Consider the following 25,944-nt stretch of genomic DNA (forward strand, 5'->3'; position numbering starts at 1 on the left):
ATAACCTCCTCCGGAGGTCTTGAGAACTGTACCCCTGGTGTCGTGTCATTTATCCCAGCCGTTGTGTCCTTTCCTTAATTGATTTAGCATAGCGCGATTTGGCCAACGTTCGAGTGTAATCGGGTAAACTGTGCGAACACGGCGGCCATTCCTCTCGGCCCACCATAACATCAAAGTCGTGTCCGTAACAATATATATATATATATATATATATATATATATATATATATATATATATATATATATATATATATATATATATATATATATATATATATATATATATATATATATATACATATATATATATATATATATATATATATATATATATACATATATATATATATATATATATATAATATATATATATATATATATACATATATATATATATATATATATATATAGATATATATATATATATATATATATATATATATATATATTGTTGCGAATATGGAATTTGGCCTCCATATCCGCTTGTAAATATTCCCCTATTTTCTCCAATACTCCCCAACTTTCCCCAATCCCCCATTCCCTAGTCCCATTGCATGTAAATAACAATCAGTAGAGCCGACCTTCCCCTTATTCCCCCATTAAATGTCGTGCCCAGGTCCACCGCACCACACGTAGACAACTTTCGGACATCTTCCTAGTTATTCTTAATCTATGTCAGTTAAGGCCTCGTTTCCATTAATTATGACTCTTCGTTGCACCAGAATGTGATTATATGGCATCAGTAGTGAGTTTAGGACCTTTCCCATACCTCCTCCCATCTTCTTCCCCAAACAACAACAATAACAACAACTACAACAACAATTACAACTACAACAACAACTACAACAACAATTACAACTACAACTACGACTACAACAACAGAGGGGCGGGGGAGTGTGCGTCCTGACACCGGCTCGGTTACCCGCCATGACCATGCGCTCCACGGCGTTACCCCGAAGGGGCTGGCTGTCAGCTCCTCGTCAGGGGCGGAGCCAGTAACTCCCCCACGCACCCAATGAGAAGCAACGTGCCGATTCCATCTGGGGCGGAGCTAACGAGCCGAGGGCGTGTCACTCCCCGCCGGATATACGCGGCCCCGTGCCGGACGTGAGATGCGCCTCAGCTTGGAGAGAGAAGCCACCGCCACCCCCAGCGCGACGATACCTCCCCGCATCTTTGGACCGGACCGTACTGTACCCTGCCCCGAGCCCAGGAGGACCTGGAGCCATCGATACCTGCCTTTCCTAGCCATCAAACCCCCGTGTGAGTCAGCCGTTGTCCCGTTTGTCTGTCGTCTGTCCGGGGTTAATATAAGAGTGTGTCTAAGTGCCTGTCTTTCTGTGATTATACTTCTAGCCCCTGTAATCTGACCTTTCCGTACGAATATAATCTCCTCCGGAGGTCTTGAGAATCGAAACCTTGGTGTCGTATTGTGTTATTGTAATCCAGCCGGGTGTCTTCTTTTTCTTATTGAGCCAGCATCGCGCGACTAGTCAACGTTCGGGCACAATCGGGTAACTTGTGCAGACGTGGTCATACCATAAAACCGCTCGGTGAATAACATCCAAGCCACGTCAGTAACAATTGGTGTCGAGGAGTGGAATTCGAACCCGGGACTAAATTTATTAGGCCCAAATTTTGGGAGGGAAAATCGACTCGGAGCGCGTACTGCGCTCGACGAAATTATAACGAAAAAAAAAAAAATTGGATTTGTTTTACGAAACTCGAATTTTGCAAGTCGCGCTATGGCGGATCAAGACGGCTGGGGTCCGGTAGGGGAGAGTGAAGCAGGGTCGGTCCAGGACCAAATTGAGGGACATGAGGAGAGCGAAGCAGTGAGGGCGGCAGGTTCGCAAAATAGCGCCGTCACGCACGAAGTAGCGGGCGCGCAAAATGGCGCGCTCGCTCACGTGGTTGAAGGGTCCCAAAATAGCGGCGCCGCGGAGGGCGAGCCTGCGGTGGCGGCTGGGGACGCTGGGCAAACCGGGTTTGACCTCAGATTATTCTTGACCCAACTGAATGCAAAAATGGATAGGATGGAGGGCCAAATGAGGGTTGATAGTGGGCGATTAGAGGGCCAAATGAGGGGTACCAGTGAGGGATTAGACAATAATTTTAAGGGATTAGACAATAATTTTAAGGGATTAGACAATAATTTTAAGGGATTAGACATGAAATTTGGGAAATTAGACGATAGATTAGGGGAAATACAGGAGGGGTTAACGGGGGTAGAAAACAGAATGGCCGCTCAAGAGAATCAAATGGAAGGGATGCAAAAGGGGTTAGAGGGGGTAGAAAATAGAATGGCTGCCCAGGAGAATCAGATAGAGGGAGTGAAAAATGGGTTAGAGGGGTTAGAAAATACCATGGAAGGCAAATTGAGGGACATGAGGGACCAAGCGGAAAGGGAAGTTAACCAAATGGGGCAGCAGATAGAGGGGGTCAGAATGGGGGTAGAAGCCAAACTGGATGCTCACAGGGAGGAAATGGAGCAGATGAGGGTGGCATCTGGGCAGGAGATGCAAGTGATGGGAGAAGAGATCAGAAGAGGAGTGAGTGAGGAGGTCGGAGGAGTGCGCGAGGAGGTGAGGCACTGTGAGGAGCACATGGAAAAGGAGGTGAGAAAGGGGACTGTAAAGTTACAAGGGGGCATAGAGGACCTGACGCAGGAGGTGGAGCAGCTGACGGTGGGACAGACGGAGTTAGTGGAGCAGGTTCAAAGGAACACTGCGGTATTAGGTTTAAAAGCGACACAAAACGACATAAAAAACGACTTGATAGCGACAAAGAGGGAATGTCAGATGGTACGTGAGGGACTGACAACGAGGTTGGACGAGGTGATAGAGGTAATGGAGACGAAGGACCGGCAGGTGAGGACGCACCTGGAAACGGTCAAGGTAGCCTTAGAGGATGAGCTTGAGGAGACGTACCGGGGAATAAAAGAGGTGAAGCACAAATTAGAAGAAGTGGAAGAAGGGATGAGCGAAATTAAGAAGCGACGGAGAGGGGATAAGAAAGAGATAAAAGAGGAGATAAAAGAATTGGTCCAAAGTCTGTGTTTGGATCGTGATGATGTGCTCATTAACCGGATGAGGGATTCGCAGGTGATGGAGGAGAAGCGAAGAGGAAGAGGACCCGGTGTAAGTGGTGACCAATATGGTCGTGCGTATGATGCGCCAGGGGATTTAAGAAGCTTGGGGGTCGAGATAGACCCGGGTGTTCGTGAGAGGCCGTGGGTGAAGTGTGCGACAGGTCTGGTGTGCGAAAGAGGAGGTGTGCGAGACAGTCCGACTCTGGGGTGTGTGAGGAAAAAGTGCGTGCCAAGGAGTGAGTGTGCTGGCGAGAGTGAGTCGGTCGTAGCGTATGTGCGAGGGAGCACATGGGAGCGCGGTGTGGTGGGTGTTACAGAGGGTGTGACGGGAGAGTGTGCACAGGAGTGTGCGCGAGAAAGGTGTGTGACGGACAGGTGCATGAGGAAAGAGTGCGCTGTCAGAAGTAAGGAAGAGTGTCCACCTGTGGTGAGTGTTACAGAGGGTGTAACGGGAGAGTGTGCGCGAGAAAGGTGTGTAACGGACAGGTGCATGGGGAGAGAGTGCGCTGTCAAAGGCAAGGAAGAATGCATGCCTGTGGTGAGTGTTACAGAGGGTGTGACGGGAGAGTGTGCGCGAGGAAGGTGTGTAACGGACAGGTGCATGGAGAAAGAGTGCGCTGTCAAGAGTAAGGGTGAGTGCGCTGTCAGGAATGGAGGTGGAAGTAGTGAGAGTGACATGGAGCGTGAGTTAGTTGTGACAGGTGAGCGAGGATGTACACCTGGGATGGAAGGATGCACACCTGGAATGGTAGAGCGTGAGTGGGAATGCACGCTGGAGTTGGTGGTGAGGCACGTGGTTGGGTGTGCGAATGAGGGCACACCTGTGATTGTCACAGAGGAGGTGACCGAGGAGGGGGCGCGAAGCGGTGTATTGGTGAGGTGTGCGACCAACGAATGTGTGCCAAAGTGTTCGGTGGTCAGGTGTGTGACCAAGGCTGTGAGTGGAATGAGAGTACCGAGGTGTGTAAGGAAAGGTACGAGGAGCATGGGCACGGCTGGATGTGTGAGCAAGGAACGGGCTGCGGGGTGTAAGAATCCAGGTGAAGCATCGACGTTAGACGGGATAGAGTTTAGAACGACTTATAGCCGAATCGGGCCCTCGGTGCGTGCTGGGCCTCGCTTTGAACGGCCGCGTCCAGGCTCCACTAGGCGGAGCTGGCAGCCCGATAGGAAGGGTCGTTATGGCGACCACGTTTTGTTGAGACGTGCCGGCAGGTCGAGATCGGGACATTGGATGGCTCCACGCCGAGGTGATGCGTGGGATCTCGGCCCGGGTAAGCCCCCGTCCCTGCACCGAGTGCCGGACGCATCCAGCCGCTGGCACAAAACAACCAGCATCCATTGCTTGGCTTTACGAAGCCGGGCTTTGGACGGGAATTGGCGCACCGAGAGGTATTAGTGAGTAGACGGGTGATGAGGTTAGTGTTTTGGACCCAAAATTAGAGAAAAACAAAATTTGATGATTGGCAAGGGATTGGCAGTAGTGATTGGCAGATGATGGGTAGTGATTGGCAAATTTTTAATTTGTTGAAATTTGACGTGCCAAATTGGTAGCGAGAGACCCCCAATGTGGTGGGATGGCAAATCCATCATCCCTCGCGGGGGGGCAAAGGAGCTATAGTTTATGGGGTGTATGGCAGTGAAAACTAGCCCGGGTGGGTTAGGTTATATGGATAGGGCCCTAGAAGATGACATTAGGTGACGTTAAGATTAGTTAGTGACTGATACCTGTAGTGGGGACGCAGGTAGATTAGTATGGATGATAATGACGAGGGAGCGCAATAGTTTAAAGGGACGACTGGGAAGCGCAAGTTTCAGAAGGGAGTAGTTAGCTGAGATGATGCCGTGTGTGTGTGAGAATTGAACAGGTGTGATTGCACAGGTGTGCAACTGGACAGGTGTGTGGAGCAGTGTATGAGTAGTGAGTGTGTGGATCAGCGCGAATGCGCTTGGGGAGAGAAGGGTGCAGGTGGCACCAGGTGTGAGAGCACAGGTGTGCAAATACAGGTGTGTGGAGAGAGTTGGAGTAAGTGGTACGGAGTGGTGTGCATGGTGTGAAGGTGTGAATGGGGGAAGAGTGGACCCCCATCACGGATACCCAGGGCAGGTAGTGTAAGTGTTAGGTAGAGGGTGCAGGTAAATTGTGGTTGGATATTGGCATTTGTGGTGCGGTGGCAGCATGGTGTTGTGGATGGGTGCATTAGTGTTGTGGAAATGGCTGGGCGTGTAGCCTGTTAGTGTGTGTAGTTGGTTGGGCACTCCACCACTGTGAGGATGTCGGCCAGGTGAGGCCGCAGGTGGGCTCTGGGAGCCGGTAGTTGTGAGTGGGTGCCTGAGGATCCCGGGTGTGGATCGGGCAGCCCAGTGCCAGAGAGGGCACGGAGTGGGGAGAGCGCCAGAGGGCCTTCCCCAGGTAGATAGGTTAGGGTAAGGAGCAGGTAAGCTCGGAGGCAACTGCAGTGGTGGAGGGGTGCAGGTGGGTAGACCCACTGGGAGAGGTACACGCCACAGCCCAGAAATTGTACGAGGGCACCGGGAGATGAATCGGGGGAGTGAGACCCCAAATTGAAGAGCACCACAGTTTGGCCAATGGGAATTGGTTTTTAGAACCCATAGTGTAAGAGGGCCAATGGTTTGGCCGGAGGAAGACCCCAGGTAGTGTAAAGTTGTTAAAGTCATTTAGGAAATAGTTAGGATTGAAGAACCTGTCGCACCATACGCAGCCACTTACCTGTGGTGATGATGATGACTCCACACCTGTGTTTTCTTTGTTTGTTGCAGGAGATGAATCGCTGTGTGGATTTGTGAGACGCATCACGACGTGGATGAGACATTGGGGTGATTCCATCTCTCCCTCCCTAGGAGGGACTGATGATGAATTGGTAATGGCAAATTATGATGTTGAGTTGGAGATGGCAAATTTTGATGAGAGTTGAAAATGGCAAATTTGATTGGTTAGGAGGGAGAGAAGACGAATTTGGTATATGGGAGGAACGGGGAAGACAGTAGGGATGTTTGTTGATTTGTAAAGTAGATGTTTATGGGTAGTGTTGTGTTTTGTGGATACAGTAAGGGGTAAGGGAGGGGCCATGTAGGTTACCTGGTGGGGGGGGGGGCGTACGATAGGAACGTACCTGTCTCACCTGGTTCCCATGTGCCCCCAGTGTGCATCACCTTACATTGCGTGCACTTTTGCGCCCTTACCACCTTACTCACTTGTTTCTTCTTTTGTCTCCCACCTCCGAGGATCTGGCTTTGGGGTAGAGAGAGAGGAGAGAGAGGTGCTGGCTGCGCAGTTGTGGGCCTGCACTTTCGCTGTTTGCTGCCGGGATCGATACACCATATGGACCGCAATGTTTGTGGCCACCCACAATGGACCGCAGTTCGTTTGCGGCCAAGCACCACCCGGGGATGGACCTATGGGTCAACGTGGCACCTATGCCATAAAGGTGAACCACTGTTAATTAACACCACTGAAGGCCACACGAAGAGCAAGAGACACCTGCAGGGTTAGGGGTTGTCGAATTTATTTTTATTCCAATGAACAATGGTGACTGCACCGATTGGTGGTGGGGTGGTGCTTTTGATGCTGGGAAAGGGTGCTCTGCACGTTATTAAAGGCCGTCGGCCACAGAGCACTCGTGGGTTGGTGTATCGATGCTGGCAAGCGCGCTCTCTCTATGCATAACATCTGCATGTGTTCCTCCAAAGACAGGTCCTGGATCGTAGTGTAGATAGCAGCGTAGTCTTGTAAATAATGCTCCCTACCGGCTGTATGTTTAGTTTGAGGATTCTTTCCGGATTCGGTTATCCTGTGGGTGTGTTTCTGTGAGGAGAAGGGTGCAACGTCGCAGGGGGACATATTTACTCATTTGTGAATATCTGTAAAACTGTCGCACTCAGGGTAGAGTTAATAGTAGAGGGAACTACATTGCGTGCCACACTAAAGTAGGTAAAAATTTATCGGGTCGGGACGCCCCGAGGGTAGAGAAGGGTGCAATGTTGCGAATATGGAATTTGGCCTCCATATCCGCTTGTAAATATTCCCCTATTTTCTCCAATACTCCCCAACTTTCCCCAATCCCCCATTCCCTAGTCCCATTGCATGTAAATAACAATCAGTAGAGCCGACCTTCCCCTTATTCCCCCATTAAATGTCGTGCCCAGGTCCACCGCACCACACGTAGACAACTTTCGGACATCTTCCTAGTTATTCTTAATCTATGTCAGTTAAGGCCTCGTTTCCATTAATTATGACTCTTCGTTGCACCAGAATGTGATTATATGGCATCAGTAGTGAGTTTAGGACCTTTCCCATACCTCCTCCCATCTTCTTCCCCAAACAACAACAATAACAACAACTACAACAACAATTACAACTACAACAACAACTACAACAACAATTACAACTACAACTACGACTACAACAACAGAGGGGCGGGGAGTGTGCGTCCTGACACCGGCTCGGTTACCCGCCATGACCATGCGCTCCACGGCGTTACCCCGAAGGGGCTGGCTGTCAGCTCCTCGTCAGGGGCGGAGCCAGTAACTCCCCCACGCACCCAATGAGAAGCAACGTGCCGATTCCATCTGGGGCGGAGCTAACGAGCCGAGGGCGTGTCACTCCCCGCCGGATATACGCGGCCCCGTGCCGGACGTGAGATGCGCCTCAGCTTGGAGAGAGAAGCCACCGCCACCCCCAGCGCGACGATACCTCCCCGCATCTTTGGACCGGACCGTACTGTACCCTGCCCCGAGCCCAGGAGGACCTGGAGCCATCGATACCTGCCTTTCCTAGCCATCAAACCCCCGTGTGAGTCAGCCGTTGTCCCGTTTGTCTGTCGTCTGTCCGGGGTTAATATAAGAGTGTGTCTAAGTGCCTGTCTTTCTGTGATTATACTTCTAGCCCCTGTAATCTGACCTTTCCGTACGAATATAATCTCCTCCGGAGGTCTTGAGAATCGAAACCTTGGTGTCGTATTGTGTTATTGTAATCCAGCCGGGTGTCTTCTTTTTCTTATTGAGCCAGCATCGCGCGACTAGTCAACGTTCGGGCACAATCGGGTAACTTGTGCAGACGTGGTCATACCATAAAACCGCTCGGTGAATAACATCCAAGCCACGTCTGTAACAATATATATATATACACGAGGTGTGTTCAAAAAGTATCCGACCTTTGTTCATAAAAAATACTCGTATCCAGATCCAACAAACTTACACTAATCTCCTTCAAAGTAGTCCCGTTGGGCTGCCACACACTTCTCCCAACGGTTCTGCCACTGTCGGAAGCAGCGCTGGAACGCCTCTTTTGGGATGGCGCGCAGCTGGTCCGTCGCATTCCGCATGATGTCTTCTCTGGACTGAAATCTGGTCCCTTTCAGGGGCATTTTCAGCTTGGAGAAAAGCCAGAAGTCACACGGAGCCATGTCGGGAGAGTAGGGAGCCTGCCGAAGTACAGGTGTGTTGTGTTTGGCCAAGAAACTCTGTATCAAATGTGAAGAATGGGCGGGTGCGTTATCGTGATGGAGCTGCCAATTGCCCGCTGCCCACAGGTCCGGCCGTTTGCGTCGCACAGCGTCACGAAGGCGACGCAGAACCTCTTGGTAATACTCCTTGGTGATGGTTGTGCCGTGTGGTGCGTACTCGTGATGAACCACGCCACTGGAGTCGAAGAAGACGGTCAGCATGACTTTGACATTGCTGCGGACCTGCCTTGCTTTTTTTGGCCTCGGGGATGTTGGATGCTTCCATTGTGATGACTGCAACTTGGTTTCTGGGTCGTACCCATAAACCCAGGACTCATCGCCAGTGATCACTGTGTTGAGGAAGCTGCGATCGCTGTTCACAGCCTCCAGCATGTCCTGTGCGATCTCCAAACGGAGTTGCTTCTGCTCAATCGTTAGCGGCTTTGGTACGAACTTCGCTGAGATTCTCCTGAAGCCCAAATCCTCCTTCATAATGGAATGAACGGATCCAATGCTGACGCCCACCTCGTCTGCAAGTTCTCTGATCGTGATTCGACGATCCTGCATCACCAGGGTCCTCAATTGGTCAATGACGATCTCATTTCGGGATGTTGAGGGCCTACCCGAACGTGCTTCACTCTCCACTGATGTGCGGCCATCTTTGAAGCGGTTGTACCACTCCTTTATCTGTGTGGTGCTCATTGCTTCGTCCCCGAAGGCCTGTTGAATCTTGCGGATCGTTTCCACTTGGGAATCGCCAAGCTTTACACAAAATTTGATGCAGTAGCGTCGTTCAAGTTTTTCCGTCATTTTGTCAAAAACGAAAATCCGACGGCGCTCACTTACACTTCCTCACTCATCGGCGGTCTGCCGTCGAATGACAGCTTCTGCAGGTGGGAAAAATTCACGCGTGCGCATTAGGATCGCCTACATACGTGCACCAATCAACGCCTCCCTAGCTTCATTTGTTTACGCACGACAAATTACGGTCGCATACTTTTTGAACACACCTCGTATGTGTGTGTGTGTGTGTGTGTGTGTATGTGTATGTGTATGTGTATGTGTATGTATATATATATATATATATATATATATATATATATATATATATAGCAATTTGGATTCAGACCGGGTCACTCTACTTTGAACATGCTGCTTCTTCTGTCTCAACAATGGCTGGAGGTCCTTAATGCCAAAAAAGAAGTCAGAGCTGTCTCCCTTGACATATCTCGTGCCTTCGATATGGTCTGGCACCCCACCCTGCTCCCCAAACTCTCCTCCTATGATATCCATGGAAACTTCCACGCATGGCTTGCAGACTTCCTCGCCGGTCGCAGTCAACGTGTGGTCCTGCATGGAATTCTCTCATCTCCCCTTCCTGTTCAGCCTGGAGTTCCTCAAGGCAGTGTTTTGGGCCCTGTGTTTTTTCTGGTCTTCATCAATGATCTCTCTGACTCTCTGGAAAATCCTCTCTATCTCTTTGCTGATGACTCCACTCTCTGCCGCTCAATAACTCATCCCTCAGATCGGCAGTCTGCAGCCACCTCACTCTCTGCAGACCTGGACAATCTTGCTTTAATTCACCAAACGTCCGTCCGTCTCCGTCTGCCTGTCCGTCCGTCTGTCTGTCTGTCGGTTCGACGGTACCGCAAAAACGGCTGAACCGATCGCAACGATATTTTGGGTGGGTAATCCTGGAACCCCCTGGAGTAAAATAGGCTATATTGTTTTTCCAATTTCAGCTTTGGCCTCCAGCATTTTCAGATTTGGACTCCCGCATAACGTTCGCTTCACATCGCAGTGACGGCGAGCACCAACATGGCGGCTGTAAGATTAACGTGTATGTACATCTGATTACTTGATAAACATACCAGAGAAAACAAAATCGTTTGGGCAATGGGCTCTCCAATATTCGATGTGATCACAGTTTGAATTACGTAACGTAACGTTTGTGACGATGTTTTCATTGTGACGATGTTGTGACGATGTTTGTGTTCACGGTAGTGTTTGACGTGACGGTGTGAACGTAATTTCGTAATATTTTTCGTTTTTATTTTCGGAATCGTTTAATGAACGTTTAATGTTTAATGAACGTTTAATGAGCGTAAGAATAATGTTTAATGACATTATATGAATGAATGTAATGAATAATGCCATGTGTCGCGTTGGCAGCAATGACAATATAAAAATGTTTGCCAAGAACTTCAAAGAGAGAAAAGGAACTTTTATCAGCAATGTCGTCTATCCTGAAGTTCTAAACTGAAGAAGAGGTACAAAATCATTCCATTTTTTTTCCTAAAGAAACGCGTACAGTTGATATCACGATTTGAAACACGATGGAATAATATTTACCGATATGAACAGTGATGTGGTTTTTTTATTGAAATTCTAAAAATACCGTTTAGATTTTGATGATTTGCGTGTGATATTTAACGGATGTTTATATAAATCGTTTAAATAATCATTTGCGCCCCCCAATTGAAGCCCCGCCCTTAGGGCGGGTACCGTTGCTAGTATCACAAACTGGTCTAAGAAGTGGAACATGTCTTTCAATTCTGACAAATCTCACTCTCACTTTGTCTCTCCGAAAAGACCGTCTGGATAACCCTCCCATCTACTTTCCGAACATTCCTCATTTAGGAAATAGATTTTTCCTCACCTTTCATTTTTCTGTTATCCTGGCATTTATTTTCATTAAACCTTTATTTGTTGCATTAAAATTGTTGTATTGTTGATTGGCCTATCTTGTACGTTTATTTGTCTATGGAGATCGGATAACCCCCTTGCCGCGTCCATCTGTGCAGGTAAGCCCTTGCTACCCTCCAGCCCTGCACGTATCACTACCGCTATAGTTTGGGTATACGCCTCGGAGGTAAAGCTCGATCGGTATATAAATACAGTATATATATATATATATATACATATATATATATATATATATATATATATATATATATATATATACATACATATATATATATACATATATATATATACATATACAGTATATATATATATATATATATATATATATATATATATATATAGTTGCGGTTTTAGAACCCACACTTTTGTAAATAATAACTCTTGTAAATATGACGGTAAAGGTTAAAGGTTGCACCCTTAGTTAGTCCACAGCAACACGTAGGCCACCTTAGAAATTACAGTTATTCCCTTATTATGTGTTTTAGTTAAGGCTGTGTTTCCAATAGTTGAATCTGCGTTGCATCAATCAAATAAGGAGTAGGCCCTTTTGTTCATTTTGCGACCTCTCTCCGATTTGGCCTCCATCCATATCCGCTTGTAAATATTCCCCTATTTCCCCAATACTCCCCAACTATCCCCAATCCCCCATTCCCTAGTCCCATTGTCTGTAAACAACACTCTGTAGAACCGACCTTCCCCTTTTTCCCCCATTAAATGTCGTGCCCAGGTTCACCGCATCTCACGTAGACAACTATAGGACCTCTTGCTAGTTATTCTTAGTCTATGTCAGTTAAGGACTCGTTTCCATGAATTCTGACTCTTCGTTGCACCAGAATGTGATTGTATGGCACCAGTAGTGAGTTTAGGACCTCCCCATACCTCCTCCCATCTTCCTCATGAAACTACAACAACAACAACAACTACAACAACAGCGCGCGGGGAGTGTGCGTCCTCACTCCGGCTTGGTTAGCCGCCATTGCCCATGTGCTCCGACGGGGTTACCACCAAGGGGCTGACTGTCAGCTCCTCGTCAAGGGCGGAGCCCGGTGACCCCCCCGCACCCAATAAGAAGCGGCGGGCCGATTCCATCTGGGGCGGAGCTAACGAGCCGAGGGCATGTCACTCCCCGCTGGATATACGCAGCCACTTACCGGAGGTGACGTCAGATGCGCCCCCAGCTTGAGGAGAAAACAGACGCCACCTCCAGCGCGACGATACCTCCCCGCATATCTGGACCAGACCGTGTGGATCCTGTCCCTGAGCCAAGGTGCACCTTGTGCTGTCCATCGACTACCTGCCCTTCCTTGCCATCAATCCCTGTGTGAGTCAGTCTTGTCCCGTTTATCTGTGGTCTGTCGGGGCTACTATAAGACCGTGTTTAAGTGCCCACCTTCCTATGCTGTACCTCTTGTCAGTGTAATCTAAACGTTCTGCATACAAATATTATAACCTCCTCCGGAGGTCTTGAGAACTGTACCCCTGGTGTCGTGTCATTTAACCCAGCCGTTGTGTCCTTTCCTTAATTGATTTAGCATAGCGCGATTTGGCCAACGTTCGAGTGGAATCGGGTAAACTGTGCAGACGCGGTCATACCAAACCGCTCGGTAAACTAACATCCAAAACCGCGTCTGTAACAATATATATATATATATATATGTCGAGATCATGCCTTTTATTGTGCCTTATGTAATTGTGGTTTGCATTTAATAATGGATGCTTTGTGAAAAGGATTAAGCTTACCATGTTCCCTCTTGTTTTGAACTATGTTTTATTGTCCAACTGTGCCAAAAAATGTAGAAAGATAGTGAAACCGCTTACTTTGTTAGACCCCTAGTGAAAACGCGTCTGTCTGTCCTTGACCAAAAGCCAACATGGAAGATAAGTTTTGAAAATGTCACGGTGCTCTTTCTCCCTCCCGCATCTTGCCCTTTGCTCATGCCAAAGAAGATAGGACATTGGTGGGGGTACTGGTCAACGTTTCCCCTATTGTGTATTATACTGCTGAAACTTGCCAAAATTAGCGGAGATTTTTATCACACTCTGCAAGTATATAAGGAAGTTCTTTCTGTAAGGAACTCAGGAGTGTATGTGGCCATGCTGTTCGTCTGTGAATAGTATGACTCTTACACCCTCCACAGCGCTGTGATATTGGTTCATCATTAAATCTTGTTATCTCTTGAACTCAAGGTGTGGAACATGGTTCTGTTCTCGACATATATACATATATATATATATATATATATATATATATATATATATATATATATATATATATATATATATATATATATATATATATATAGTTGCGGTTTTAGAACCCACACTTTTGTAAATAATAACTCTTGTAAATATGACGGTAAAGGTTAAAGGTTGCACCCTTAGTTAGTCCACAGCAACACGTAGGCCACCTTAGAAATTACAGTTATTCCCTTATTATGTGTTTTAGTTAAGGCTGTGTTTCCAATAGTTGAATCTGCGTTGCATCAATCAAATAAGGAGTAGGCCCTTTTGTTCATTTTGCGACCTCTCTCCAAATTGTGTTACGCGCCTTGGTTAGCGTTCGCTCAGGCGCTGCCATTGACCATGCGGTCGGCTCGAGGAAGAAGGGGGCGGAGCGCCAGGAACAAGGTGTGGCCACGTCAACTCACCATCAGGGCGTGGCCGGTAGGCCCCCACCAGCCAACCAGGACTGATGAAATATCACTGGCGGGCGTGGCTTGATGAAGCGCGGAGTGATCTTAAAGCGCGATATATAAGCGCGAGCGCAAAGCCCTATTACAGACTTGTTCAGCGGCGCTCTTGTAAACGGACTTGTTCAGCGGCGCTCTTGTAAATGGACTTGTTCAGCGGCGCTCTTGTAAACGGACTTGTTCAGCGGCGCTCTGGCAAACGGACTTCTTTGAGAGACTTCTTGCGCAAGGACTCGTTGGGAAAGGCACCTTATTGAAGGACTTGTTGGGAGAGCACATGAATGAGAACTTGAGGGAGAGGGAGTTGCATACGCTAAAGGACACGAGCCTTTTCCCTCCCGCCATATGTAAGGTCCGCTCGCGTCGAACGATACGCGCGAAGCTGCCTGCCGGGTTTTCGCCCACGGAACCGGAGCGACACCTGGAGCTGGACCCCATCGCCTGGACCATCTACCTGGACCTTCCACCCTACCAGCTGCAATCCCGTGTGAGTGTCAGTGTGTATGTTTGTCCGGGGTTGTAAGTTAAGACTGTGTAGTTAAGCCTGCCCTGTGTCCTTCTTCTTCTTCTTCTTCTTGTACATTCTTTCCTTTCCTCTTCTTTTTCGTTGTTAATAAATTTACCTTGTTCTTTCTTGGTTTTTCCCTAATCCGATCGCCTCCATCCTTTCTTTCCATTGAGTACCTGTGGCACGATCGCAACCGCTCAGAATCGGGTTAGTCATTTGTTAACGGCTCGGATCGCGGACTGCTAACCGCTCGGCATTTACCATCACGTCCGTGGTTCGAGCGGGAGTTATTTCCCTGCTTTACGGTCGGGTTAGTACGTAGGTATTTGGGACTACCTTGACCAATGACCCTAGCTAATACCGATCGGAAGGAGTGTTATAACTTCTAAGGACTCGGGTCGGTCAGTCACGAACAAGGGGATTAATCCCCCCTTGATAAGGGGAGCGCCGACCCCCGAGATCCGTAACAATATATACACATATATATATATATATATATATATATATATATATATATATATATATATATATATATATATATATATATATATAATATATAAATACATTGAAAAAATATATACATATATATATATATCTATCTATAATTCCAGTAATCTCTGTCTGTACGTTTGTTTGTCTGTGACCGCTGTTTCTCGACAACCACGGGTCCGATATACTTTTAACTTGCCAGGTATATTGCTGGGGACCCGAGGATGTGCCTTTTCAAGGTTTCATATTAATCGGACAATTACTTACCGAGCTATGTCCAAAAAACGATTCAACCAATCAGAGAGCAGCGAACGATCGCGTGTGCCGGCGTTGCGAATGGACCAAACCATTCCATGTAAATAGAGGGGGGGGGTTCTGTGGTCGTTGCGAATGGACGAAACCATTTCATGTAAATAGAGGGGGGGGATTGTCACTGTACTCGCAAGCCGTTCGCCGTTCGCTTTGGCGTTGCGAATGGACCAAACCATTTCATGTAAATAGAGGGGGGGGATATAATTTTAGATAGATATATAGTACGGGCATATATATAGTACGGGCATGCCCTAGTATATATAATGAAGATGTCGGGAGGGGAGAAAGAGATGGCAAGCGGTTCCCACTTCCTTTCATGCTGCACGCTTCAGTACAGACAGTGGACGCTCTTGTAAGAATACACTCCACTCGTTTATAACAATAATTTGAATCTCACCTCCTGCTGCAGAGTGAAAACAAATGCCTGTCGTGTGCTCATCTCACAGCAGGCCTGAGCTCTTTGCTTAACGACTTCCACAGGTACTTTTACCACACATGCAACCTGCACACACAAACATGAACGCATCTGAAAGGGGAACCCAGTCCAGACCTTCGAGTTTGATTTGCTTAACACTGAATGTCGATATACTGTACATAAATCAAGTGGTCTTGGATGGGTACAAGGAGCCAATATGCAATGCCAACCAGTGACAGCAATCTCACTAATTTTGCGAAACAAAATCAAGGTTTTCAAAGCAACATCAATATTTCACTCAAAGAAACAGCTACCAGTGCAGATCTAATCAGCAATAACCCTTGGATCAACAAAAGGCTAAATGCTTCCAACAATAGTTGGATAATTACACAACCCCTTTCGGCAACTGACTGCATCACAACTGAACCACAGGACAATGTAACACGAGGTAGCAGGTTACCTTGGTGGTAGTGTTGACCTTTGACTTTCTTCATGCTGGTTCTAATTTCTCATGGAAAAGGAAGAATAAAACTGTTGTCCAGAAACAGTTCCTTTATTTATGCTGAACAACATTCCTCAGAGAGGATATTCATCCGACTATCCGGCCTACTCAGGAACTTCCTTTGGACCTTTGGGGGAAACTCGCTCAACAAAATTACGAAACTGAATTTGCTGCTCGTGTCTTGGTCAGTCATATATTTTTGCAAATTTGACTCAGCTAATGTATTAGTACAAATACTGCCTCATATACATGGGATTATTATTATTTCCTGTGCAGCTTGTGGCTGGTTACTGGTTGCATCATTACTGGGAGTGTGATTGTGCCACTGATGCTGTGTCCCCGGTTTCCGGTAAGCTCATACTCATTTTGCCGACCTCGGAAGGATAACCAACCTGGTGATATTTAACGGTACGACAGGGGCTCAAACTCATGACCCTAAGGCATTAAGAAGAAGAAGACCACTCATACTGCATCTTCAGATGCATCGGGCTGCTGAAGCAGTTTCCTAGGCTATTGGGCACAATCCTGGATGGTTCGCCACTCCGACGCAGTATACTTGAATGGCTCATTCTTCCCAGTAAGCTGGCACTCATTTTGCCGATCTCGGAAGCATGACAGGCCAAGTCAACCCACCTGGCATTAACTCAACAGAATGATAGGGGCTTTAACTCAGGACCCTGAGATCTCAAGACAGCCATCTTAAACGTTAGGCCAACACCAGGCTTATACATAGGATTAAAAGTAAGCATCATAAACTAGATATCGTAAAAAGGAAACAGACGTGAAGGCAAATACCACTTCGCCAACAGATGCAGCAATCATGTGAGCAGGTGGTGAGGATCGAAGCATGGTCTTTGTCATCTCATAAGTTATGAAGAATACAGCACCTGAATATAGGGGGTGCAGTAACAAGAAATTAAAAGATTAAACTTTCATCAGTTATATTCAGAGCTGCTTCCTGTACCATTATGACATGTTTATTTGCTTTGTGGTGACAACATGACCTTTGTTCATGACACAAGGCCACATGAAGGATTATGGAGGAAACATTTGAAATGACTAGTATTGGCGAGAACAGAACCCTTCTCAAGATTCAACCGTCTCCACATGCTACATCAAAAGTGCAAATTGTAAGAAACAATGTAAATTTGCAAACATCAGGGCTCCAAGGCGTACGATGCAATTTCAGATTACATCTGTAACGTAGGTTCTGGAAGCAAGATAGGCTTTTTTGCTCCAGTGTAGGGGTTAGCCTGAAACATCAGCATGTTGTCGTCTTTTACGGCGAATAACTTTAACCGTTTTATTCTCACAATTTGATTCTGGTAGCAAGTCCTAGACCTAGATGCTGATGATTGCATATCATTTGATTTCAAATGGTGAATACTCTTCCTGGAGACAGCAAGATCACTGGGTGGTGCTGCCATCAACTGGCACTCTAGCAATATTACACCAGTGTTACTTTTCAATATAAATGAATAGGAGTTCCCTTACAAGGAGCTTCAATGCAGGAAGAAGCCATTGCGTCCACCAAGCCTGCACTATGATTGCTAACATATGGTTGTTTGTCAACACTCTATCCATTTTTAATGCTGAGCTCCAAGCAAGGAAGCAGCACATACCATTTTAAAAGTCTTTGAAATGACTCGGGCAGGGGTACAACTCGTCTAACTGGATGACCAAGAACGTTTTGCACCAAAGGGTGAAAAATTAACAGCACCGAGAAATCGACTGAAACAGCACTCACAAAACAATTAAATGGAATCAAGACCGGAGAAATATGGAAATCAGCAGGAAAAACAACAACCAACGAGGGCAAAGTCGATGGCGCGCCATCCCAAATCATCCCCAATGCTTCCCACCGAAAGCAAAGTTAAAAGATGGCAAAAAGTTCCACCAGGAATGACCCAATATCAAATCTAGAGTTAATTTTTTTTTTCCCATTTTGACCAATGTGACCCTAAATCCCCACTCCCTGGGGCATGAACCGGGGGTCAAATCCAAAAAACCGTTACACATTTCATGCGTCCACCAATGTTGATTACATTTTTTGATACTTGACCTTTTGACCCTGTCCGAGGGGACGGAGCCAAAAATGATACTGCCCAACCGTTTAGGAGACAGCATGAAAGACGGACAGAGGGAGCCGATTTTAATTCTCAAAAAACCTGCAGAAATATATCAACAAATATGAGTCGATAATTGGGAGAATGATAGAGGAGCACAAGAGTTGAATAAAAGAGTCAGAAAGATTTCATTGAATTTCGTATGCAGCTTGTGGTTGCTGGTAGATTATAGCAGGAATTTGGAATTTGTCCAGGGTGCCGGCAATAGCTCCGTTACTTTTTGTGAAGGACACCTAGAGATCTTTCACGTGCCCACCAACTAGTGCCAGCAGATCCCACTCCTCCCTCCCGGTCTTTAAAACAGCTGTTCACCACCATCTCTTATCTTCCCCCATGCAAACCCTTGATCTTTTCTACCCCCGCTAATTTCACCCCAAATCCACTTTTCACAAATCCACTAATCCCGCCCCGTTTTGTTGTTTCTTTGCATTCAGAGTCAGGGCCAGTGGAGAAAGATCATGTCTAGGATGAGGGATGATCTCACATGGTGGCGAAGAGCTGTCTTGAAGAGGATGTGGAAGCTGGGAAAAAAGAGGAACAAGTGAGTGGAGGTGAACAGTAATTCTGCATTTAGGTAGTTTCACCAGAAGGGAGTTGATGGTGAACCATGTGCACCCTGCAGGAATCTGGGGTGGACAAAGAACAGACAAAACAGAGGGTGCAGTGCCAGAAAGGAGGCGGTAGAAGACAGAGAGGCCACCGACCTGTCTGTGATGGAGAAGTGATAGGCCCATAAACTGAGCATCAGCGTGGGATATTCCAATGATCTTGAAGGCCTTGGTTTCCGTGGCGTCAAGCTGAATAAGATGTGAGGCAAGGCAGCCAACCCAGAGGAGGGAGGAAGACTTCCCCAAGCTGTGGATGAAGGCCTTGTAGGTGGACAGGAGTTCAGGTATGCTAAGGAAGGACATTATACGACGGAGGATGCCAGGTTGGTGACTGGCTTGGAGGGTCAACTTAGATATGTGATTTGCCCAAGAAAGATCATGGCTGATAGTGAGACCCAAGAGCTTGAGTAACTTCTTCCAGAGGATGGTTTCAGAATTGGTGGGGGTTGCCAGACGGTCCTTTGGAGAGAGTGTGAGATTTGTCAGGATTGATAGACATATTCCAAGTGTTTGCTGAGCTTGTGATTTTGTCAAGGTCTGAAGAGAGGAAAAACGCTGCAGCCTGCCTGTCTGAAGGGATGTCAAGGCAGATGGTGGAGTCATCAACAAATAGGTAAGGAAGATTTTCCAGAGAGTTAGGGAGATAATTGATGAGTATCAGGAATAGGACTAGTTCCAGAACACTGCAACAGATCATGGTCATGGTTCAGTGATGCACGACGAATCTGGTTCAGAAAACTTAGCTTTAATGAGGTGCAAACGGCAGCTGCCGATTATATCAGCACATGCAAGAATCCCGAACCGGAAGTTTAATGTCCTTCCAAGGGACAGAACACACACTGATGAATCAACCTGCCTGTGAAACAACGGGATGACAGATTATAGCTGGGTTGGGATTCAAACCCAGGCTAGACAGCTGAGAGGCGAGTGTGCATACTCCGAAGACATTCCTACCAGCAAATAGCTCGACAAATTGGGAATGGAAGAGAAAGACTAGACTTACTGGAGCAGCTCAGAAGAGGTTATCTGAATTTGGATGCAGAACTAACCAGAAAGCATCTGTAAATGCAAAGCCCGTCCATGCGTCCATTTGTTTTCAGACGTCTTCTTCTTCTTCCCTATGGTCAAAATCACGAAAACAGTTTAAAAAAATAAAAAATAAAAATTGACGATTTTAGGCAACCTTGACCTTTGACCTTTTGATCTAAAAAAAAAACCCAATTGACTAACTTTTGATTAGTGAAACAATTCCGTGACCCTATATGCAAGTTACTTAAATTTTAGGTCAATCGGATGAAAATTGGCAATTTTACACAACCTTGACCTTTGACCTTTTGATCTACAAAAAACAATCATCTTCTAGCTTTTGATTGGTGAACCAATTCAGTGACCCAATATGCAAATTCTTTAAATTGCAGGTCAATCTGATGAAAATTGGCGATTTTATGTGTCATTGATCTTTTGACCAAATTATTAATTTGCCTTCTCCATATTCTCATAATAAAGCTTTGTTGAAATTTGATGACAAAACCCAAATGGTAAAATTTACATTTCAGGTCAATTGGATGAAAACTGGCGATTTTATGTGATGCTGACCTTTGACCTTTTGACAAAATTACTAATTTGCCTTTTCCGTATTATCATAAAGCTTTCGTGAAAATTTGATGACAATAGCTGAAATGGTAAAAAATTACGGCACGGACACACACACACACACACACACACACACACACACACACACACACACACACACACACACACACACCACACCCACACACACCACACACACGTCATTAGAAAACCCCATCTCCTGCTGCGCATGGGACGGGATAATTATAATAAGCGCCCAAGATGGAGGACACAATATCAATGGCTATAAGAAGGCAGGACTGAATCAATCAAACAAGGGTAACTCCAGGCAACTTTTGAAAACTAATTTGATATCTCGATCTCTGAGAAGTCCTCGAAGCACAAGCCAAAGGTGGGCTGGCAGGATATCCTAGAGGCATGCGCACTCACCTCTGAGCTGTCTACCCTGGGTTTGAATCCCATTCCAGCCATAAACTGTCATCCTGGTGTTTGGCTTGCAGGGTAAGGCATCAGTGTGTGTGCAGTTCCTCGGATGGACGATACACTGGGTATCCCATCTGACAGCATTCGTTGGTGGTATGTTAAAGACCACACGGTGTCCTTCGCGAAGAGTAGGCACACTATCACCGGCACCCTGAACAAATGACAAATTCCTGCTCTAACCTACAGGGGGCACTGTATCAGCAGCAGAGCTGCACCACCATAAAACGATGCTACATTTAGCCATCTGCTGCATAGTAAACAACAAGAGACAAGCGCAATCATATAGAATGAGGACATTGTACTGTACTCTCATATGATGTGACCATCTCATCAAGCATGATGATGGAAAACAAGGCATTAGGATCAGACATAGTGCTCAGGTGTGAGACAGAGAGAGACAGAGACAGAGAGAGAGAGAGAGAGAGAGAGAGAGAGAGAGAGAGAGAAAAAAAAAAAGAAAAAAAAGGACATAATTGCTCAGATAGATGACAGTCCCCAGTGATATTGGCCCTGATAACATGAAAATCAGGAGAGAAAAAAGTCCAAGAAACAGGACCTGAAAAACGAAGTTGAGGAGCTCATTGTGTGTCAGGAGTAGTCAGAAGAACGTGAGTGATAAAGCAGAACCTCACTGAGATTATGTGAGTAATACCAGGAAGTATTACAACAAACAAAGTTCATTGGCAATCCTTAAAATAACCCTTCGACCAAAGATACGAGAACACAACATTCTCCAATCAAAAAACACGAAAACATCACAAGTTGGACATCGAAACGTGATCCCGATAGCAAACAAATGGGGCGAGCAGGACTCCGTTCTTCCCAGTAAAATATATTACAAACAATGAGCAAATACTTTATGATATCAGCCTAATTAGACCATTAGAAGCCTCTACAGGTAATCCAAACACTTGTTATGAACCAAAAGATGAGTAGTACTTTCATTAAAAAGAGCTCACCTGTTAATCTAGAACCCACAAACACTCCAAACACAGCACGCACCTGTAGGAAAAGAACCAACAGCAGCAGAAAGGATTCCGGAGTAAACACCACGGAAGCCACCGGCGGCGAGAAAGCCGGACGCACTCTGCAACCGTGTCTTCAGCGTATCAAGTGGAAAGAGTGTGAGATCCACGCACACTCCTGATAGGCCACCGGCCTGCACCAATCGCAAAAAGGTGAAACAGGGTCTTGTATTACCACTGTGCATGTGACTTCTTCATAAACCCAGATGCATGTGTGCAGTGATTCGGTAATCATGCAGGGTTGGATTAATAAAAATAAAAAAACCACCTTTAGAGGCCATTTTTCCCCGCAAAGCGGGGGTTGGCCTTTTTCGGGAACCGTGGTTGTTGTTGTTTTTCGGTCCCCTTTTTGAAGCAATGTTTTACGGCCGGATGCCCTTCCTGACGCCAACCCTTTTTGCCGCCTTCAACGACAAACAGGGAATTACCAGTGAACTGGTACTCAATTAGCCGACCTCGGAAGGATGACAGGCTGAGTCAACCCCCCTGGCGTTAATTCAGCAATCGACCGGGATTCGAACCCAGGATCCTTGGATCCTAAGCCAGCACCCTAGCCCAACACCAGGCTGGATTAATGATGTCTAAAAAACTGCATCTAACAGCAACTACATACATTGATAATCACTTGTGTTGTTTATCAAGGAGTTAAAAATGGCAAACCGATTCACATATTCGTCTGGAATGTCAATTCGGTCATGGGCTAAAGTGAGTCGTGATAGAAAAGTGGGTGAAGACCAAACACAAAATCACCAAATAAAAGTACACGAGAACTATACTCTGCAGAACGCACACCTCCACCAGGCTGAAATGTTTACATTTTGTATCCCACTGATGGTCGGGATACAGATCCGGCCTTGAATCAAAATCTAACCGGCTTCTTCTTGTCATGTACCCAGCTAATCCACCAAATTTTGCCATAATCCATCCAAAACTTTTTGAGATATCATGCTATATATCATTTTTGATCAGGAGAAGAAGGGAGATCAGGAGAAGTGGTGGAAGTATTGATCAGAAGAAGAGTGGACATATGTTGTGTGCAGGAGACGTGATGGAAGGGAAGTGGTGTGAGAATGGTGAAGGGTAGGCAGGGACAGAAATACAAGTTTGTGTGGCAAGGGTGCCCGCAGGGCGTGAATGGTGTTGGTGTCCTGTTTTCTGAGGAGTTTGTAGACAGTGTGGTGAGTGTGACTAGAGTGAGTGAAAGGTTAATGATGGTGAAAATGATGATTGGAAAGCTCTTGGTGAACATCATCTCGGGATATGCCTCCAGGTTGGTCGGAGCGATGATGAGAAGGACAAGTTCTGGTGTGCGATAGAGAAGCTGATGGAAAACGTGAAAGATGAGGAAGTTGTTGTGGTAGGAGGACACCTAAATGGACATGTGGGAAGGGGTATGGACTGTTTTGAGGGAGTTCATGGGGGTTACGGATATGGTGTGAGAAATGGAGAAGGTGAAAGGATTTTGGAGTTTGCTGATGGAGCTGATTTGTTGATTTGTAATACTCAGTTCCAGAAAGAGGATAATAAGCTTGTTACATACACGTCAGGTGGGTCGACGACAACCATTCACTCCCTCCTGGTGCGTAGGCGAGATAGGGGGCACCTCCGGGACACAAAGGTGATCCTGGGGGAGGAGGCTGTTTCACAGCACCACTTGGTTGTCTGTGACATAAGGGTGAAAGGTGCGAGGAGAGCTCGGCGGGTGAAGTACCAACCGAGAATGAAGGTGTGGAGGTTGAAAGAGGTGACAGTGAGGGAGGCATTAAAAGAGAGGCTGAGTATGGTGGAGGATGATGTGGTTGAGCTTGAAAGTGGTTGGATGTCAATGAAAGATAGTCTGTTGGGAGCTGTTGGTGAGGTATGTGGATGGACAAAAGGACCACCGAGGCACTCGGAAACATGGTGGTGGGATGATGAAGTTGGAAAGAAGATTGACGAGAAGAGGAAGAAGTTCAAGGAGTGGCAGAAGGCGAAGGGTATAGGGGCAGAAAAGGCAGAGCATGAAAGTTATAAGGCAGCCAAGAAGGCTGCAAAGAAAGAGGTAGCAAAGGCACAGGAGGCATGCAGGAAAATGTTCGGAGAACGCTTGGATTCGGAAGAGGGTCAGAGAGCGGTATTCAGGATTGCAAAGCAGATAGCGAAAGAGAGGTGTGATGTGATGGGGGTGAGTTGCTTGAAGGATGAAGTGGGACAAATCGTTGTGGACCCAGATGGAATTAAAGGAAGATGGAAGAGATATATGGAAATACTGTTGAATGCAGAGAATGAATGGGATGGCAACATAGAGAGTAACACAGTTTTAGGACCGGCAGAGAAGATAACCGAGAAGGAAGTTGAGGAAGCGATAAAAGCAATGAAGTAGAAAAGCGGGAGGGCCGACGGGAGTTGTGGGAGATATGTTGAAGGCAGCGGGAAATTGGGGTGTGAAGAGAATGACAGAGATCTGTAATCTGGTGGTGAAAGAAGGCCGCATTCCAGTGGATTGGGAACCGAGTACCCTCGTCCCTCTATACAAGGGGAAAGGTGACCCTCTGGACTGTGGCTCGTATCGAGCGATAAAGTTATTGGAGCATGGAATGAAGGTATTGGAAAGGGTGTTGGAGAGGAGGATAAGGAAGAAAGTGAAGATTGACGAAATGCAGTTTGGATTTATGCCAGGAAGAGGAACGACAGACGCGCTTTTTATTGTGAGGCAGTTGCAGGAGAAGTATATGGAGAAGAGGAAGAAGTTGTTTCTTGGGTTTGTTGATCTGGAGAAAGCATTCGATAGGGTTCCACGTGAAGTAGTGACATGGGCATTGAGGAAGTTAGAAGTGGAGGAATGGTTGATCAGAGTAGTGATGGCAATGTACAAAAGAGCGCGCACAGCTGTAAGGACGAAGGACGGGAACAGTGGTGAGTTTGAGGTGAAGGTGGGAGTGCATCAGGGGTCGGTACTAAGTCCACTACTATTTGTAGCTGTGATGGAGGTGCTGGCTCAGAACGTAAAGGAGGGTTTACCGTGGGAGTTGTTGCATGCAGATGATCTGGTTTTGATTGCAGAAAGTATGGATGGACTGAAGGAGAAGATGAACAAGTGGAAGGAATGTATGGAGACAAAAGGTCTGAAGGTGAATATCGGAAAAACGAAGGTGATGGCAAGTGGTAAAGCATGTGGTGAGGTGGAAAGAACTGAGAAGTGGCCGTGTGCTGTGTGCAGGAAGGGTGTTGGAGTGAATTCCATTCAATGTACCATGTGCGCTGAGTGGGTTCATCAAAAATGTCGTGGTTTGAGAGGGTCATTAACCAGTGTGGCAGCTACATTCAAGTGTAAGGTGTGCACAGAGGGAGCTGCAGATGGAGGAAATGTTGAGTTGGATCTTGGAGATGGCGTGAAGCTGGAAGGTGTGAAAACATTTTGTTACCTTGGAGACATGCTGAATGGAGAAGGTGGATCAGACTCGGCAACGGTTGCTCGAGTGAGATGTGCATGGAAGAAGTTTCGGGAACTGAGTGGCGTGCTGACGAGGAGGGGAGTGTCATTGAAGCTGAAGGGAAAGGTGTATGCTGCATGTGTGAGAAGTGTTATGATTTATGGGAGTGTGACATGGGTAATGAATGTAGAGCAGCAAAGAAGGCTGGAAAGGGTGGAAATGCGAATGGTTCGGTGGATGTGTGGAGTATCGTTGAGAGAGAGGAAGACAAATGATGAATTGCGAAAGATGATGGGAATAGAGCCTGTGATGGATGCTGTGAAGAGAAACAGGTTGAGATGGTTTGGTCATGTGTTGAGGAAGGATGAAAGTGACTGGTTGAGTAGAGTGATGGAAATGAATGTAGAAGGAAGTAGAGGACGGGGAAGACCGAGAAAGACTTGGCTAAAGATAGTCGAAGAAGAAATGCGGGCAAGGGGGTTAACAAGGGGAGATGCAGAAAATAGGGCAAAATGGAGACC

The 25,944-nt window shown here is 46.5% G+C and overlaps 1 protein-coding gene across 14 annotated transcripts in view; it reads right to left on the reverse strand.

Moving 5' to 3' along the window:
- SLC25A26 (solute carrier family 25 member 26) overlaps positions 1-25,944 on the reverse strand; it is a 110,872-nt gene that overhangs the window by 60,611 nt on the left and 24,317 nt on the right. For all 14 annotated transcript variants that reach the window (XM_078776838.1, XM_078776832.1, XM_078776835.1 and 11 more), the window contains exons 3-5: positions 21,988-22,144; positions 16,974-17,065; positions 15,659-15,763 (exon numbers count right to left, since the gene is read on the reverse strand). In XM_078776838.1, the coding sequence (XP_078632964.1) occupies positions 15,659-15,763; positions 16,974-17,065; positions 21,988-22,144 (354 nt within the window). The remainder of the gene's footprint in view (positions 1-15,658; positions 15,764-16,973; positions 17,066-21,987; positions 22,145-25,944) is intronic.

Source organism: Myxine glutinosa, chromosome 4 (assembly GCF_964187855.1).
Source record: "Myxine glutinosa chromosome 4, kmMyxGlut1.1, whole genome shotgun sequence".
Lineage (NCBI taxonomy): Eukaryota > Metazoa > Chordata > Myxini > Myxiniformes > Myxinidae > Myxine > Myxine glutinosa.